This window comes from Daucus carota, chromosome 3 (assembly GCF_001625215.2).
Source record: "Daucus carota subsp. sativus chromosome 3, DH1 v3.0, whole genome shotgun sequence".
NCBI classification, from domain to species: Eukaryota; Viridiplantae; Streptophyta; class Magnoliopsida; order Apiales; family Apiaceae; genus Daucus; species Daucus carota.
In genome coordinates this window covers 62319674-62338514 of record NC_030383.2, presented here as the reverse complement: position 1 = coordinate 62338514, position 18841 = coordinate 62319674, and the positions used below count along the sequence as shown (strand labels likewise).

Sequence of the window (18841 nt, the reverse complement as noted above, 5' to 3'; positions counted from 1 at the left end):
TATATATGAACATTTTAGAATGAGATAACTTTCCGCTCAATAATACTATAATACTATATTATCTTGTATATACATCAAAAATCTAGATTAAGCAATCACCCGAAGGGGGTACAAGAGCTCTAGCACCACACCAACACTTTGTTGGCGTACGACCAAGCATGTTGGTGTGTATTGCGTATTCACTTGGAAACTTCTGCCATTCCCATCACCTTGGGTACGGAATCGCACTCACAGAGTTGATGAATTTTAAATTATGGAACTTGTTATAATGTTAATTATCATATTTGCAGGCAAGTGGCGGTGTCTGAAGAGAAATTCTAATACAAGGATGGAAGAAGCCGAGTTCATGATCTCTGCAAGCTCTTATGATATCATGCAAATAAACTGCAAGGATGGAAGAGAAAATACACTTTGTTATGAAAATCAAGCGAAGTTGTCAGCATGCAGTTAGGGTAAAACCCTAACCTAGCTATGTGCATGATAATGCGAATATATAAACTAGAAATCGGGAAACGCAGTTAATCTCATAATTCAGGATTTATCGAAGATTTTTTATAAAATTAAATTTTTTTAGTCAAATCAGAATATATTAATAAACTAATAAAATTCTTTTTAAAAATTAATTAATTTTATTAATAAAACGAGATTTCTGGATCACATATATAATGCGTGAGAATGTCTATGGTGGAAACATGATGTGGTTTCCGACTTCATTTTATGCAACTTGCAAGTAAAGTGACATTCTAGATTAATGGTCTCCCGCTGGGAGACACAACGATTTCCTTTTCTCTCTCTCTCTTTTTTTTTTTCCAAACTTGAGCATGATAAATTCGCATCTGTGGCGACAAATATGCTGGCAAAAGTTGTTATAAGCTTTAACGCGTTTAGTGTGCTGCATGTATCATGTATGGTTCGCATTGTGCTAAAGTTGTGACAAGAGTCTTCTTCAATACATAGAACATAATTGATACTCCTTCCGTCCCACCAGATTCTTTACAGTTTCTTTTTTGGGATGTCTCATCCAATTCTTTACATTTCAAAACTTACCAAAAATAGTAAATGGGTCCCATCACTTCCCAACTTTTCCTTCCTTTTCACACTACTTTTACTCCCTTTTCACACTACTTTTACTCCACTATCTCTCTTTTATACATTAAAAATTGATGGGTCTCGCCACTTCACCCACTTTTCTTTTTCTTTTTCACTACTTTATACATATTTTTTAACCTCCGTGCCCAAACCAAACGTAAAGAATTGGCTGGGACGGAGGGAGTAATTTTTATATTGAAGATTTTCATATTTTACGTCAAAATATTAAAGACATGTGTATCTTTAAAAATTAAAATTATCATTTACATGTTGAATTATTATTATTGATATATTTATTATGAGGGAAGTTCTATGGAGATTATTTTTATTGGAGACCGACCACTTATGTTTTGCATTCAAAACACATTATTTTATGGATTATGTTCTACAAATATGATGCATTCATCAAAATTGTTGAATATCATCTATATTTTATAAGGAGATAATGTATATTCTGCGAGTTGAACAAAATGTGCTGCAAACTAAACATATTTCGCAAAATAAAACATTTTGTAATGTTCTACATAAAAAACTTATATGATATTCAAGATTTTAAATGAAATGATGATTTTGTATAACATGATTCGCAAAACTATTCGTTTTGCAATATCTTTATGCAATATTTTACTGGCAGAACATAAAGTGGTCTCCACGGTATCCAATAAAAGTGGTCTCCATAGAACTTAACTCTATTTATTATAATATAAAATCAAGTTTATGAAATCATAATTTTATTGGAGACTGTGATACCATATATATTTTATTATAATATGATATTAAACATATTATTTTATAAATTATATTCATCGAATACAACTATATATCAAATACACAATCAAGTTGATGATCAAAATCATAATTCCATCGGAGATTGTGATAATCATATATGTTCTGTAAAAAGATATTGTTAGATATATTATATTACAAACTATATTCATAGAATATAATTGTTGGAAAATTTTAAAATCATCATGTTATGCAAGGAATATATTGAAAATAATATAAATTTTTTTATGAAATCGATGATTTTTAAGATATGTTTTATAAATAATATAATTTATAATATTTTATTTAGAGAGGTTGTATGATTAAATTAACGTTTCCTCTACAAAATTTCTCTTATTACGCATATATATATGTGTGTATGTATATAATTTTACTACACATATATATATATATTTATTTATTCCCCTTTCTATCACACACTAAATAGCGACTTTTTGAAAACGCTACACACTTTCTGTATTAATAATCGTGAAAACCCAAATTTTACCTCATAATGATGTATACATATAATATTTCTATTATATACATCATGACATATATATGAAATATTTTCTTATTATCAAATTAATGAAATTTTAATTTGTGTCGTGTAGAATATTTTGTACATAAGATGGATAAATACACAACATGACGATAAACAACGAAGCACTTGTCACATTCACTTATCATAAATTAAATGAACCATCTCTGATAAATATTTATTATCTTAGATGGAACCAAACTCCAAATCACAACATAATACTCCCTCCGTTTCAATTTATATGTTCACTTTTAAAAAAAAAAAAATTGGTTCAAATTACTTGTCCACTTCAACTTTCAATGCAAAATTATATTTTTAAAGTCAATTTTACTCCACATATCTCTTATTTATATTTCCTATATTAACCCACTCCACATATTATGCTCATTTAATGCAATTAATCTGTGAACATCCATTTTTCTCAAATTATGTGATTTTTTTAAAATGGACATCTAATTTGAAACGGAAAGAATATTATTATTTGGTTATTAATTTTAAATCCATCCAACGATATAATAACATGTTAAATATTTCAAATCAAAATGTCCAGTGGTATGTTACCCGGGTTCGACTCTGGCTCACCCCGAGATTTATTAGAAAAGATACTAATTTGTAAGGCATATAAGCCTGCATTGTAAAAAAAAAAAAAAAAACAAAATGTTACCATAAATTATTTGATTCCCGAATCTCCCCCTTAAAAACAGTAATTATTAGCGAGAGGAAATTCAGGGAACCATGAGCCGCACCCACATGCGATCGCACCCACCATTCACATGCTATTCACCTGTAGGCCCCACCCATCACAGATACCGATGTCAATTTCTTCTCTCGACATCACCTGGTCGCACTCACATGCGCTCTTCCCTACCTTTCTCTCCCTGATCCAACGATTATGATTGCTTGTTTAAAATAAACATGAGAAGCAATCTCAGCCGTCCATCTTACCAGGACCATAGACTTTATTACCAACCAGTTCAGTTTGTCTCTAGCTTGTCTCTCTATAAACCCTACCTCACCAACAGGGTAGCTATGTTGGTCTCACTTCCCAACCGTGTACTTGCTGTCCACGCGCTCAATTGCCTTTGCACTGTAAGGCCATCTCGAGCCGTTGTGATCCAAAAATCCAAATTTGGATCACCAATTGATCCAAATTCTGGTCCAAATTTCTAACCAAACTCCAGCAGCGTGATCCAAATTCTGATCCAAATCACTTTTTGTATATTATATTCCAAATTTCTAACCAAACTCCAGCAACGTGATCCAAATTACTTTTTGTATATTATATTACATAAATTTTATATTAAATTTAATTTTTAATCATTATTAACTACTTATATTATATTTATTTAATTAATTTAGTTATTTTTTAACATCAATCAAAGTATCTCAAAATCAAGGAAATGAAGATGAAACTCAAGGATCTCAAAATCAAGGAAATGAAGATGAAATTAATTAATTTTATTAATTATTAATTATAAACTATTATTAATTAAATATTAATAATCACAAATTAATTTTAAGTCCAATAAACGAATGATATAGAAATAACAAAATCATTATTTTATATTAAAGTAGGTGATTCAAATTTGGATCAGTGAAAAGTGGTGATCCAAAATTTGGATCAGTACTATTCACTGATCCAAATTTGGATCACTTTTTGGATCACTGCTGGAGGAGAATTTGGGATAATCTGCCCTAAATTTGGATCTTTGGATCACTGCCGGGTTTGCCCTAAGGGCCGTTTGGATGGCTTGTGCTTCTTGCTTAAAATAAAAAAATAGAGAAGAAGTTAGAAACAAGTTAAAATTTATTAGTGATTAAAGTGTTTGGGAAAGAAGTATAAGTCTGAAACAAAAGTTAGCATTCCTAACTTTTTATAAGTATTTCTTTGACGTGTGTTTCTAACTCATAAATCCGGAAATTGGATTTTAAAGCTGTAAACAAACACCACCATAATTACTTGCACTATTTTTAAATTGTTGGTTTTATTATATAATTATAATTATTATTCAAGTTTTTAAAAGGTAATTTTATATTTTTTTCATAAGAACTTTTTTGACACATTTATAATATGTTGAATATTTTAAAAGATGTTGTTAAGAAATTAATCATCAATTCATCAAAAGTGAAGGAATATATAATACTAGATCCTTTAGTTATTAGTTTAATAATGATTAAAAAGATAATAATTTAAATAAGATATTTTGTAATTATAGACACTTGTAAAAGATTAATAATATTATTTTATTAGATGTTTCTTTAATTAATTTAAAATTAATTGATTTCTTATTGAACTAGTTATTCTCTATTCCAATTATAATAATATAATATAGATTATTATTCAATTTACTAAAGTAAATACTTTATATAGTTAAATAAGAAAGTATTACTCTGAATAATTTTTAATATGGGGTTATTAAAAACTAGATAAAAAATAAATATAAAGCTTGACCGCATAAAATAATTGCTCACATTATTAATTTTTATCGAGTAATTATTTGACAGGTTGTACCTAACTCCATTAAAAAAGAAACGCACCTAACTAATTTAATTTCTTTAATTAATTAATTAACGAGAGCGTGGCAAGAAAGCGCGTGTAATCCTGTCATGAAATCCATGCACAAAGCGAATAATTTCTCAAACCCTAATTATCCTATAAAACTTTCATCCATCCAACTATTCCTCACAATTCACAAACCATTTTCAAACTCTTCCTCTCCTTACAACATAATCTCAAACAACAACTTATATTGAAATCTCGCCGAGAACTTAAAATCACAACCCTTTTTCTCAGCTTCGTAGAGTTGCCAGCTTTCTAAATTTATCTCCGAAGATGTCAATGGAGAACGACGATATTCGCCTTAATCTAAGATTAGGGTTACCGGGATCCAATGAAACATCGGATAATAAAAGTGGTAGCAAAAGAGCTTCATCAGAAGTTGACCAAGATTCATCTCCTCCTCCCACCAAGTGAGTATACACCGTTTCTTCGAAAAACTGTTCTCGTAACGTAAAAAACCAGCTGAGACAGATAGAGTATATTTTTATACTTTCGAGTTATTAATTATAATTTCGTATTATTTTGCAGAACACAAGTGGTAGGATGGCCACCGGTTCGATCATACCGGAAAAACATCTTGCAACAAAACAAAAGGGAAGCCGAATTTGCCGGGACGTACGTGAAAGTGAGCATGGACGGAGCTCCATTTCTTCGAAAAATCGATCTCAAGGTCTACAAGAATTACGCGCAGCTCCTTGATGCGTTACAAAGTATGTTCAAGTGCACCGTAGGGTACGGTGGATCTGAGCATGCTCCAACTTATGAAGATAAAGATGGAGACTGGATGTTGGCGGGAGATGTTCCATGGGAGATGTTTATTACTTCTTGTAAGAGGATGAGGATCATGAAAGCTTCGGAAGCTAGAGGCTTGGGGTGTTTGTAGTTGTTTTTTTTAATTTTTTTTTTATAAATTATACATACAAATATAAATATATTATTTATGATCGGGCACCGAAAAAGGAATGTATTATAACTTATAAGTAGCATGAGATTTTCACTTTCGGTGAGATTGTAGATCTATTATCTATACACATATATATACACACGGCAATATAGTTTGTCGATTCTGATGTAATTTTTTTAGATTATTATTAATTCTGATGTATTGATTGAACTAAAATAAAGAAAATAGCAGAGGTTCTAAGCGATAATTTTGTAACTAAGACTGCAAATGAGCAGAGCTATTCGTTAATTAATGAATCTCAACTCAAAACGGTATTAACATGTCTCGGTTCGCTAACAAACTCGAGTTTGAACTTGAAAATAGCTGGATACTAAGTGGCATCCTTGTAATTACGATCATAAATACAGAGACCGATTCAACTCGATAATTAACTCGGCTTGACTAGCTCGATTTGATAATCAATATAAGTAAGAAAAAACAATTCGATTCAGTAATCGACTAGACAATTTGTCGAGCAGTACACCCAGAATAATTATTGATAATATATCATCACAGCCAGGGGAGTTGCGTAGTAAATTATCAGTTATAGCCTCAACTGCATTATGTGCTCTTTTGTTTGATGCACACGGTATGTAACCCGGTCATCTAAAATCTTAACGTGTCATATAAATGCTCCAACAGGATTTTATACTATAACAAACATTATTCGAGACAGGGAGTCCACTTTTCCTGTTAAACTGATGCAAACTAGCTTGTGTTCAAGCTGCAAAAGCATATATACACTATCAACTCTAGCTCCCTTGCTTAGCTTTCAAGAAATTTCAATCTTTGCTCCTATAGATGTAACATATTGTCTGTTTCTGCAATTTTCTTATAATCTTCAAATAGCCAGCTCAGTTTCCCCGCAGCTTAGTGATAAGCTGCCGATCTTTTAATCTTTATCATGAAACTTTTTACCCAGGTTGCTTATTGTCTTTTCCTTCTGAAATGCTAGTGAGGTTCATGACCTCTGTCTCTTATACTTTTCATTCTTTTACAGATAACCAATTTAAGTATACAGCACAGATAACTGAACTATTAATAACAGGAAATTGTCTCGGTCCAGCTAAACAAATCGGTTTGACGGATTATTTGAACATCCGACGATGAAAAGAAGTGGACTGATACAAGTTAAACAATTTTAATCACAGAAAAAGAATGAAAGAAAAAGTTTACCTAACAATTTAAGCTTCGCAGGGTTGTGTCCATGCTGCCCAGCTTATAGCAAAGCTGCGAAACTTTCTTTACAGCAAAAATCAATATCTGTACACAATTGGTAAGAAAGAAGCAAAAGAAAAAGTAATAGTCAATTTAGCAAAATAATAAAAAATAAAGTAATAGTCAATTCTATCACTATGCAAATTGCATTATCAAGCCGACCAATATACTAAAGAAAAAAAAAAGCATAGACTTTTCATTGATGATAATAGCTGCACCTTTATGTAAAACCAACCATTACTCAGTTAAGTTTCATTCCACTTATTCAAATCATATAATTACACTCATAGACCTATTTACAAATCATACTATCAAAGGTCCCCACTATCCACTATCAACTGTGCATAAAAAAGTAGACCTCCCACTATGAATGAGCACAGGTCACTAACCACTACACCCACCATTGAAACAAAAAGCAGAGCATATAAAGAAAGCTTTGCCAATATATTTTGTGGTTGAATCTGGCAAAAGATGTGAATGGAGGGCTTTAATTATTTTGAGCAAGGCATCACATCCTGTCTCGAATAAAGTCAATGGAACGGTTGGTGACATAAACGTAGAAGGTGGACACATGACATCTGAGTTCGGTTGCAATTGACCGGGTTTCTTCTAGGAAATGTTACGAGGGGTGTATTGTGTCTCTTAGGTTTATAACTGAGGGTTTGTTTCGGGTTTGACATGTGAAGTGGTGCTATCTGGTGGTTGAGTGTGGTAGATAGCCGTGGCGAGTGAGATGGGCATTATGCAAAGTGCCTTGGATTGAAGGAATTGCATGGCCGCCCCAACATTTTCGTCCATAAGCTTTGCCACCTGTTGCTCCGTGCCATCATTTGACCATTTCTCCCAGGCTGGTTGGTTTCCTCCACCTTCAGTACCTTCTTCCTGAACAATATGATACACAATCACAAAAGACTTCAGAAAATGGAAACAATTACCAATAGAAGCATTTATAACCTATTACCTCAAGTGAGGAGATTGGAGTATCAGCAAAAAGTGGGGCAACAGCACCAGCACCTCCCAGTCTACTCATGCTCAGCACCTGTAAAAATTAATAATTTATATGAAAACACAGAGTTTTGAAGCCGGTAGCCAAAAGCCTCAAAGTTTCATAATGCAGTCTCTTGATGGTAATCGTTTGCTTGCCCTTACTAAGGTCGTCATGATGTCACTGATTGCATAAGAAAACATTAGTTATAACTTATTACCCTACATAATTTGCGCTGTACTTTTAACTAAGAAAGTAATTCAGTATATTTTGCAGAGAATGATGAAAGAACTAAAAAAGAGACCAATCGAGTGCATTGGCACTTCCACTACTTGTGCAACTTTGCAAGGGACCTGATAACTTTCATGTTGATTACACCTCACTAAATGAGGGCCCAAGGAGTTGACAATGACATGTATCTAAAATATAGGATATGCCATAAGAGCTGGTAAGAAAACTTCAGTACGGTTTATTGTGGAACGAGATTATACAATACAGGCACATAGATCCAAATAAGATCTGTCCATAGTGTCTGCAGATCCTTGTGGGCAATTTTGGTTTCATCTCCAGCTTTAGCTTATCAAAAATAATTCTTATAGTGGAAGACTAAAGTCAACAATAGGTCCCTTTACCTTCACTTGAAGCCTCAGGAACTTCACATAATCCACAATTTCATCAAGCATTGCAGCTCTATCAGTCTGCACAAGGAAGATATGAACATTTGTCTTGTTTATATGGGATGAAGCGACAGCAAGTTGTTATACCACAGTTAAATTTGTGGTCACCTAGTAGGCTAGTACCACACTAGTATCAAAGAAAATTAAGTACGCATACATATCAATGATAATCTGACTGTTCGAGTTGGGTAAGAAAACTACTTGGTATCTGCTGCAATAAATCATAAAGCATCTGTAATTGATTTTTATCAAAGTGTAAACTACAAACTGCAGTTACTAAATATTAAATAAAATTATATACCATAAACTCATAAAGCATACATAAAGTGAAAATAATAAAAGCGCAAACTAAACAAACAAGAATGGGACTATATATCACTACGCTTCAATAGCTAATTTGTACTTGCGGCCAAATTTCATCTCCAATGTCAAAGAGAGAGGTTACATATCTAACTAAATGTTCAAGGAGAATGCCAAATATGAATGAGTATGTCATCTACTAATGCAATAAATCAAATTCTACCTCTTGCTTTAGAAGTACATTACTTGTTGAAGTTTTAAAAGATTAAAGATTAACACAGATGGTCAGAGACTGCAATAGTGCGAAACTTAACAAGCATGTATATATATAGGCAGTGATTAGGCTGAGAACAGTTTTTAGAGTGAGAACGATTGTTTCTGCACCTTAAGAGTGCAAAACAATACAATATCACATTAAAAATGTAGAATCTAGAAAGTACACAGAATACCTGTTTTCCGCACTTTTTAAGAGTGCAGAACAATTATAATTGTTCTCGCGCGAAAATGTATACTCCATAAAGCGAGATACTATATACATATCACACATATGGGAAAAAGCATGAGAGTTATTTAATTTTATGAGAAAAGAAAACACCGCGAAAAACTAGGAGTCTAAATATGACTGCACAGAGGAGATTCTAACCTTATTCACACTAGGAACGAGTTCTTGTAGTGCCCTAATTCTTTCTGCTATTCTTTCTCTACGCAACTGCACCAACAGAATAATTCAAGCTGAAATATCCTCTCACAAATATATAAGAGACAATCTCATGTAAGAACTAAACATCACTCTCACGTACATACTGAAGCAAAGAACAAGTTGGAGCTAATATGCAGGTGCAAAACATGCTGTTTATGGAAGAGGAGCCCGTACACTAGTATACTAACCTTCTAAACATTCAAAGAAGCTACTCTCATGCAAACAATTCGACTGTTGATGGATAGTTATCTACACTCCCATGTTAAATGACTGTGAGAATTGCGTTATAAGTTACCTTTAACAAGAAACGGGATAGTACATATCTGTCTCTGACTTGTTTGCATATCAATTTTAATATTAACGGTCTTAACTCTTGAGCCAAAACTCATAAAGAAAAAATTTCTTCAACAAAATATACTTATATCACCTATTAAGAGAGCCCCTATTTCTATTTCACTGGTAACATACCGATCAACTTTCATGCCGAACATTTGATACTGAGAAGACGTTGAGGTGTGGGGTAACAAATAACAGTACTTATTTATCCCTAATACCCATTCTAAAATTAGGTCAAGAAAAACTAGTGACTTTACCCGCTCGGCAATGCTGTGGGGATCCGTGGCCTGGCCTCTTCTTGCCCTTACTCTAGGGCGAACTGCCGGTGGATGTGACATTGCAGGAACTGCATTATGAATTGGTTGTCCTTGGAAACCCTGCAAAGTTAATTACCAATAAGCAACAAGCCAACAGAGAAATAAAAGGAAGCTATTTTCACTGAGGCAAAATGAAAGCTGAACTATCAAAAGAAAACAAAAGCAAGAAGCACCACAGTTCCATTACTTTGTTTTGTACAAATGATTTCTTCATATTGAATTCCTTCTTTCTATTAACCCTGATCCTATCATTCAAAATATTAACTCACATTAAAATAAACCTTCCCTTGTCATGGAAATGCAAGTCAAAACATCTTCTCCCATGTTAATTACCCTCCGGAAAACAACAAAATATTTACTCCACCAAAAACCTATATTAATCATAATTCTAACTCCTCTTAACCAACACTAGTGAATAATCCCTCAAAATGACACAAAACAGCGTAAAATCACAGCATAAAGAACATAATCCCAGCATTAAATTACTCTATTCCTGATCACCCTAAAAACGCCAATAAGCCACCCTAAAGAAACCGGATAACAATTGTTATGCACATCTCATAATTTACAAATTTCCACAACAATATTTAAAAAAAATACATGCAAACAGAAGTTCTAAACTAAAAAAACTGTTCTCGCTTGAGCCACCTTTATACTACACAAAACTATTCAATTAAAGAAATACTCGAAAACTCGAAAACTCTTACAGTTCTATTAGCATGAGAACCTCTAGAATCAACAACCACCTCATCGACTCGAAATCGCTTTCCGCTCCCTGAGGCCTCCACCTCCTCATGATCCATCTTAAAGTACTCTCCACTCCCCTTCCCTTGCTCCAAACTCAACCCTAGCGGAAACTCAAATCCTCCGCCGCCGACGTCGCCGCCGGGGATATTACCGCCGCCGCGGTCGCCGGAATTGAGCTGAAGCATCATCGGAACCTCGTTTCCCGCCAAATTCGTATCCGCTCCCGCGTAAACCGGAAAGCCGAGGATTTGCTCGAGGAAGTCGTCGCCGGCGCCGGCGTCTCCGGCGTTGTTGGACATAGCTCCAGCGAGTGTAGATTAACAATCTATACGTACATAAACATGTATGTATGTGTCGAATAGAGAGTTGGAGAGTTCTGGAATCGATCTATACGTACAGAAAATTGTGTCTATATATAGGGATAGAAGTGCGGGGAGAAATGGTGAGTGTTGAGAAAAGTGGAACTGTGGGAAAAGGAAGGCTCTGGCTCAGACTTTTTTAAATGGACTCCTTTATATAAATTAGTTTTATTCGGTTTACTTTATCAAACGAGTGTAGTTTGGTTTAGCTTGATTTTAATTTAAAATCATAAAAACAATTATAAATAGACTTTATGATTTGATTGATTGATAATAAAATATAATTGAAATTAAATTATTTGTGAAGTCAGTGTTTTCTTAACAGATAAATAATTTTATTAAAACAAAATATTTATAAAACAAGTACTTGAATTAGGTTTGGATAAATTCCTCAACTATCAATTACAATCAGAATTATAGTCAAATTATAAAATAAATAAAGAGGTACACAGACAGGTGCTTCTGAAATTCATGATAAATGGAAGCCTTAAGAGCCTTACATTCAAGTCCGTGCTCACAAGAAAATGAAAAAAAATTGACTTCATTTTGGAGGCTAAATATTTCCATTGATGTCGCATTAGTATTAGATTATCATAATTAAGGTGGTAAGGATTATCTTCTGTTGATAAATATGATTAATACAACATGTAAGGATTTATCTTCTGTTGATAAATTCATGTCTTAGAAAACTAAAATATGGACGGGAAATCATTTGTTCAATATTAAAGCTGTGGAATTCATTTATTAGAAGTGTTCTTTGGACAACGACCTACCGATAGCAGCATACTTGATCGACAATGATAATAATCTTCTTAACTTGATCGACAATGATAATAATCTTCACAACTATGTGTGAAAGGCTTTTCCACATAGAGTGATGTTAATTACTGATCCACGGATCATAACTGATCAAGAAAATAATGGCATGACAAAGAATCAATCACACAGCAACGGTACCTAAAGTGGGAATTTTGTGTTCAGTTGAAACGCCAAGAGAACGATTGACACTGAAGTGGAAATTTTGTGTTCGGTTGAAACGCCAAGAGAATGATTGACATCAGCGTCACTATTAACAAGCTACGTGTCGCAAGAGACAGACTTCTCCGGCACAAGCATTAACCTGGCTGGCTGAGAGTAGAATCATTAGGCATCAAATACCTACTCTCCTAATGTCACAAGAGAGAATCTACTGCAGTGTAACTCTTTATATCTGCAAGTTTCAACCTTTTTGTTCTCTGAATCAGATTGCTCACATTCATCACATTACAAAAGGCTCTCAATAAAGATACCGAAAGTTTTCTTCAATATTACATGAAACAAAATCTTACTGGTAGTGAATTTTACCATAGAGTTTGAACTGAATATAAAGAGGTGTAAGCTGCTATATACATTATATAAAAGAAATGGGACACTTCACATTGCCGTTTCATAAGGTCTAACAAGTTATATCAGAGGAGCATGAAGAAACTCCGCAAGTACATATATCAGCACTCATTTTATTCATAATATCATATCCACTCGGAACCATAAATAAAATCCGTTATGAAGTTCCAAAACTGATTCATAACAAACAAATTACTACAGAAACTGGCGGCTGGACCAAATAACAAGATATAACATAAATAACAGACAGATTAACGCCGCTCAGATGCCACTGATTCAGATGAAAAGAGGTACTTCACCCGAGAAAGAACAGAGTCATGTGCAGGATCATATGGATGGTCTTTTGAAGGAATCTCCAAAATTGCTGGAATTGGTTTATTGTAGCTGTCAACCAGAAACCTAATCATATTGGCAACCTGAAGATCGAAAAGCATTTAGAGTGTATACAGATACATGTGAACACTTATATATACACTATTCATCTATTCAGAAATGATCTGAAAAATGTTAGGAACCAACTAAATTGAATGCAATAAAGCATGGTACTGTTTTGTACCATTTCCTACAATGTCTTAACAGTGGGACACGTGTAATTGCCAAAATCAAATCACTTGCTGACTTAAAGACGATGTTACAAGGTCCACAAAAGATTAGGTCACTGAAACAAAAATGTCTATCAATCATGACAACCGAACTGATCTATCTACTAAAGAGTAGACAATAAGAAGATGACCATTTTTGGAAAATAAAGAAACAAAGTGAGATGACGTAAGTACAACGTAAAAAGAATAACCACTCACCACCATAGCAAATTTTAAATAATACTCCTATATGGACTAAAAGGAAGGAGTTTTTCATGAAATAGATTAATTAACCAAAAAGATCAAGAGAACAAGTTCGACTTAAAAAGGAAAGAACTGAATCCTAAGAAGTGCAGTTGATGGGGTAGATATATCATCCAGTTCTAAATACTGCTAAATCGCTAAAATGAACAAATAAGGACTTGTATAATGGCCCTGTTTAGAGGTTAGAGGTTAGAGAAAAATTAAGAGGTTTGAGCCACATTAGAGGTTTGACCATGTGAATCATCTAATATTGGTGTTTGGTAGCTAGCGAATTGCAATAGCGGTTTGGACTCAAAAAATTAATTTTGAAAAGGCTACTTGAAGGAGCTTTTCAGTTAGATGATTGCCCCGTGTCTGCTTAAAATACAAAAAGCTTACTCAACAGCTATATACCAAACAGTTTCATATATAAAAGCTAATTCAAACTGCTTGTCAAAACAACTACTTCCATCAGCTAGTCAAAACAGCTAATTCAATCTACTAACCGCTAATTGCCAAATAGGGCCAATATAACAGGTCAGCGAAATCACTAGGCTTAAAGAGACACCATGCTCAGACAGACATTAACCAATTAATTTCAACTAACAAGCTTACACAATGAACTACTAGTCTACTACTACAACAACAACGAAAAAATAACAGTTTAAATTCTCTCACATAGGAAGCATGCTTTCAGAAAAGCATCAGTCGAAGTCCATATAACAACAAAAGCATAAGCTACAATTGTGTGATGTGACATAATTTCCATTAAAAAAGGTATACAAGTGTATGCTCATTTTAAGTCCACATAACTTCCACAGAAAAATATCCGAAAATCGAAATAGTGAAACAGTACTAACAAGTTGACAGACAAAGATGAATACAAAAAGGCTATACTTACATATTGGCTGACCAAAACTATTGCAATGTCCTCTCTTGCGGTGAACTCTTTGAATGCGTCTTCGATTTGTTTAACAGTAGTTTCTGAACCATGAACAAGAATTATATGTGAGACAATGAACAATAAGTATATATAAGACCAAAATAATATCACTTAGTGTTGATTCAAAAGTATCCTTGCTTTTCTTGGCAATCAAATATACCTCAGGAGCTTAAGAAAAAACATGAACCAATCACTTGTATGGCACATATTATTGATTCAAAAGAGTCAGTGAAAGTGAATATAGATAATGTCACAATTATTAAAAGAATTAGCCAATAAACACATTCCCCCTACCTCCACTCCCACAAAAACAAAAAACAAAAAAAAACTGATAAATCGGGTAAAGACACACAAAACCATTTCCGTATCTAAGCAGAATTGAATTTGAGATGCCATAGATGAAAAAATAATACTGCATAACAACGTTACATAAACTATTCGGCCAAATTTGCCACTTTGGTATTTACTCAGAACCCTGAAAAACTAATTCTAGATAAATATAAAATTTTGTGACAGGATATTTTACTTAAAACCAAGTACTGCAGCAAAATCATTCAGTGCATAGCATAACTACTGCTAGCAGAAAAAACATTACTTCCATCCACAATTAGATAATTTGTCTTCCTCCTCAAGTCAACATTTCCGACTCCAGCAAGCAAGAAGCCAGTTATTGTGTCCTGCACAAGAAATTTACTATTTATCAATTTGCCTAAAAAGGTTAATAAGAACTCATAGTTTTTACAGGCTGACACAAACCAATTAGGAATTTCATAATATGCAGTCAAGGGCGGAGTTTGCACATATGTGTATATTTTAGCAAAGCCATTTCTGACTCGAGCTATTCTACTGAAACCTTTAACCCATAACTGAAAGCTACAACTACAAATACTCATTTCAAAGCAACACCTTATTTTCACAACATAAACTCATGGACGTCCAATTATTGAAAGGAATAAGATCGTTTTCTAGAATATTCACGTCAGTTACTAAAAGAACTATGCAGTCATACTACAAACTTAATCTAAACCTCCTGTTTTTGAGGAAATAAACAACACCAATCCGCATAGTTTGTTCATATGCTAGGACAGCCATACAATATTACAATATGTTATAAAAAATTGGGGGTACCTCAGAAGGTCTACTTGAGTACTTCACATTAGTTCACCAAGGGGAAAAGAGGATTCAAAAGTAAAGTTGGATCTACTACTCTACCTTAATGTTCTTATTTAAGTGAAAAGAAAGCGTGCTCAAAACTTCCCAGTAAACATAGTTCCTAAATACCTAAAGCGCAAAAGATCTCTTAAAGCTTAGGCTGCAAATAGAGTTCATATAAAAGAGAGAGCAGCGGAGCTTCAAAAATCAGGAGCAGCTGCGAAGCTGATTTTTTTAGCAAAAAAAAAAAACGCATTTCTTAATTAAGGATGAACCGTAGCCTTTCTGCATTAGAAACACCAAAATCAACCCTTAAATGCGAGCTTCGATATTCTATGACATTAAAATCAATTCAAGCTGCATACATATTAACTTTTTCAATTTTACTGACTAATCGACGCCACGCTCCAAAACTGAAGTCTAATCAACTTACCTATCTTCAAATTGCGCTTTTCTACGCTTCAATTTTGGTTGCACTTGAGCAGAATTTTTAGAAGTCACTGGCCTTTTATAAAGCAAAACCCCCTTTTTCCTGTGATTTGGGTTACAAGAACTTCTCACAACTACACTACAGAAAGGTACGTGCTCCGCTATTCCTCATTTCTAACTCTAAAGGTCCTTCACGAAAATTAGACCCCGTAACTTCACCACTAAAATTTCTTATCTACCTGTATCCTACCTATCACAACCAAGATACAACAATCAAATTTTACCAACATCACATAAACAGATCTGAACTAATTCGATCATGTAGGCCAATAAAATACACACATTAAAACCCTCAAATCTCAACAAATCCATACAGTAAACACATTCCACAACATCAAAACACTGCTAAATAACAATTAACTCATCAGCAATTATCACAATTAACGCAGAATTATTAGTCAGAATTTAACCTCTACTCACATTCAAATCCTAAATTCTCAACAAATACATACAGTAAATCAAACTTAATCCCACAGCATCAAAACACAGTAAAATAACAATTACCTCATTAGCAATTATTAGTCAGAATTCAACCTCTATTCACATTCAAATCCTAAATTTTCAACAAATCATACAATAAACTCAAACTTAATCCCACGGCATCGAAACGCCGTGAAATAACAATTACATCATCAGCAATCATCACAATTAACGCAGAATTATTGGTCAGAATTTAACCTCTATTCACATTCAAATCCTATATTCTCAACAAATCCATACAATAAACTCAAACTCAATTCTACAGCACCGAAACACCGTGAAATAACAATTACCTCATCCGAAATCATCACAATTAACGCAGAATTCAAATCCTAAATCCTCAACAAATCGGTACAATAAACTCAAACTTAATCCCACAGCATCGAAACACAGTAAAATAACAATTACCTCATCAGCAATCATCGCGATTAACGCGGAATTATTAGTCGGAATTTGAGCTCTATTCGCCATTTAAACACAAAAAACACCGCCTACAAATCGAAATCAACACAATCAAACATCATATCCAGTATTAACAACATTTATCCCCAAAATCAGCATCATTACAGCGCATTTGGAGTAATTAACATGTATTTAAGCAATTGAAGTATGTAATAATCAAATCTGAAGGTGAATCAAGTTTATACACACACAAAACGTTGTGATTAGAACTTTAGAAGAGAAGTATACGTACAGATGTGTGTATGTATATACAGAAAGCTACCTGTGATATTTTCTTTGATGAAGTGGTGCGAGATTTGTATCAGTGCGATTCACTGGTTTGAAGGTGCGAAGAGATTGTGGTTAATCAGTTGTAGTTAGCGGGTTCTTCTTATTTAAGAGCATCTCCGAGACTAATATCTAAAGTCAATATCTAAATGGACTATACAAATTTTTTATTAACTGTGAAAGTTTTTAATCTAATGATGTTATGTATAATATCTTTTTTGGTTCAACAAATTTATTGAATGAGACTTTGCTATCTATAATTTTTTTGCTAAAGAGTGATGGTTGGAGTGCAACTCTTTTTACATATTATCTAAAAAAGCCATCTAGATGACACATAGGATGACACATAGATTTTTAGCTAACAGTTTTGAACCCTTGGAAATGCTCTAATTCAATTCATTTTATCTGCTTTATCAAAAATTAAATTACTGATTTTAAAAAAATTAAAATATAGATCTCGTTTATATAATTACATTGAGACAAAATTAAATCAAATAAATATATTAATATTTAAAATTAGTTAAGAAAAATCCTAAGTAAACTAATATTAATTATAAAATTTAAAATTAAATTTATTTCATCAATTAACTATATATAATATCTTAGTTTCAAAAAAAACAATATATATATATATATATATATATATATATATATATATATATATATATCAAATTATGCGTGGATCTCGTTCTGGCGTAGATCAAACAATTCAATTTCATAATACGGCCTCTCGAACCAAACGAGCTCAATATCATCCTACCACCTCTTAAAATAAACGACTCGATCTCATTTATTACTCTATCGAACCCATCACTTTTTAAATCAACTCAATCTCATTCTATCGCCTCTCGAACCGACAAAATTAATCTCATTTTATCATCTTTAATCTCATTTTACCATTCATCAAATCAAAAATAAACAGCTCAATCTCATTTTATCGCTCGAATCATCTACATTCACAAGCTCGATCAAACGAATGATGATCCAATTATGAGTGAAAGATCATGCACTCCCCCTGATTTGTTATGTGATGTTTTGGTGAAAATTGAATTAAAAATCTAGATAATTTGAAGACGGTAATTATCACCGGGCACAATCATATTTGAAATTTTTAAAACCACTGTCGTCACAATTGTATATCATTCCAGGACTTTTAGAGCCTTGTCAAGTCAAGGCTCCAAAGAAGTCTTTAGAAACTTTAGACCGTTCTTTAAGCCAAAACCTAACCCCATCAGTGTACATCATTGTCCCATTAGGCCCCACCTCAAACTTGAAAGATCCACCGAGGCCCATCTCGACGTATA

The 18841-nt window shown here is 33.3% G+C and overlaps 3 protein-coding genes across 4 annotated transcripts; 1 reads left to right on the top strand and 2 right to left on the bottom strand.

Moving 5' to 3' along the window:
• Positions 1-5057: 5057 nt before the first annotated feature.
• LOC108214649 (auxin-induced protein 22D) lies at positions 5058-6025 on the top strand. The gene is made up of 2 exons (XM_017386774.2): positions 5058-5365; positions 5484-6025. The coding sequence occupies exons 1-2, from the start codon at positions 5229-5231 to the stop codon at positions 5836-5838; spliced, it is 492 nt and encodes a 163-aa protein (XP_017242263.1). The 5' UTR covers positions 5058-5228; the 3' UTR covers positions 5839-6025.
• A 1261-nt stretch (positions 6026-7286) lies between these two features.
• LOC108214648 (transcription factor UNE12) lies at positions 7287-11669 on the bottom strand. Its single transcript, XM_017386773.2, has 6 exons — positions 11139-11669; positions 10372-10491; positions 9722-9787; positions 8734-8799; positions 8078-8155; positions 7287-7998 (listed from the first exon to the last, which is right to left on the bottom strand). Exons 1-6 carry the CDS (start codon positions 11475-11477, stop codon positions 7765-7767), a joined length of 903 nt encoding a protein of 300 aa, XP_017242262.1. The 5' UTR covers positions 11478-11669; the 3' UTR covers positions 7287-7764.
• Positions 11670-13013: 1344 nt separating this feature from the next.
• On the bottom strand, positions 13014-17695 carry LOC108211037 (V-type proton ATPase subunit F). Of its 2 annotated transcripts, none has more exons than XM_017382515.2 (5): positions 17533-17695; positions 17217-17299; positions 15283-15364; positions 14646-14728; positions 13014-13336 (listed from the first exon to the last, which is right to left on the bottom strand). In XM_017382515.2, the coding sequence occupies exons 2-5, from the start codon at positions 17277-17279 to the stop codon at positions 13172-13174; spliced, it is 393 nt and encodes a 130-aa protein (XP_017238004.1). In that variant the 5' UTR covers positions 17280-17299; positions 17533-17695; the 3' UTR covers positions 13014-13171. The 2 variants fall into 2 exon arrangements, with proteins under 2 accessions (XP_017238004.1, XP_063946299.1); XM_064090229.1 differs by having other exon boundaries at positions 17503-17626.
• Positions 17696-18841: the final 1146 nt, after the last annotated feature.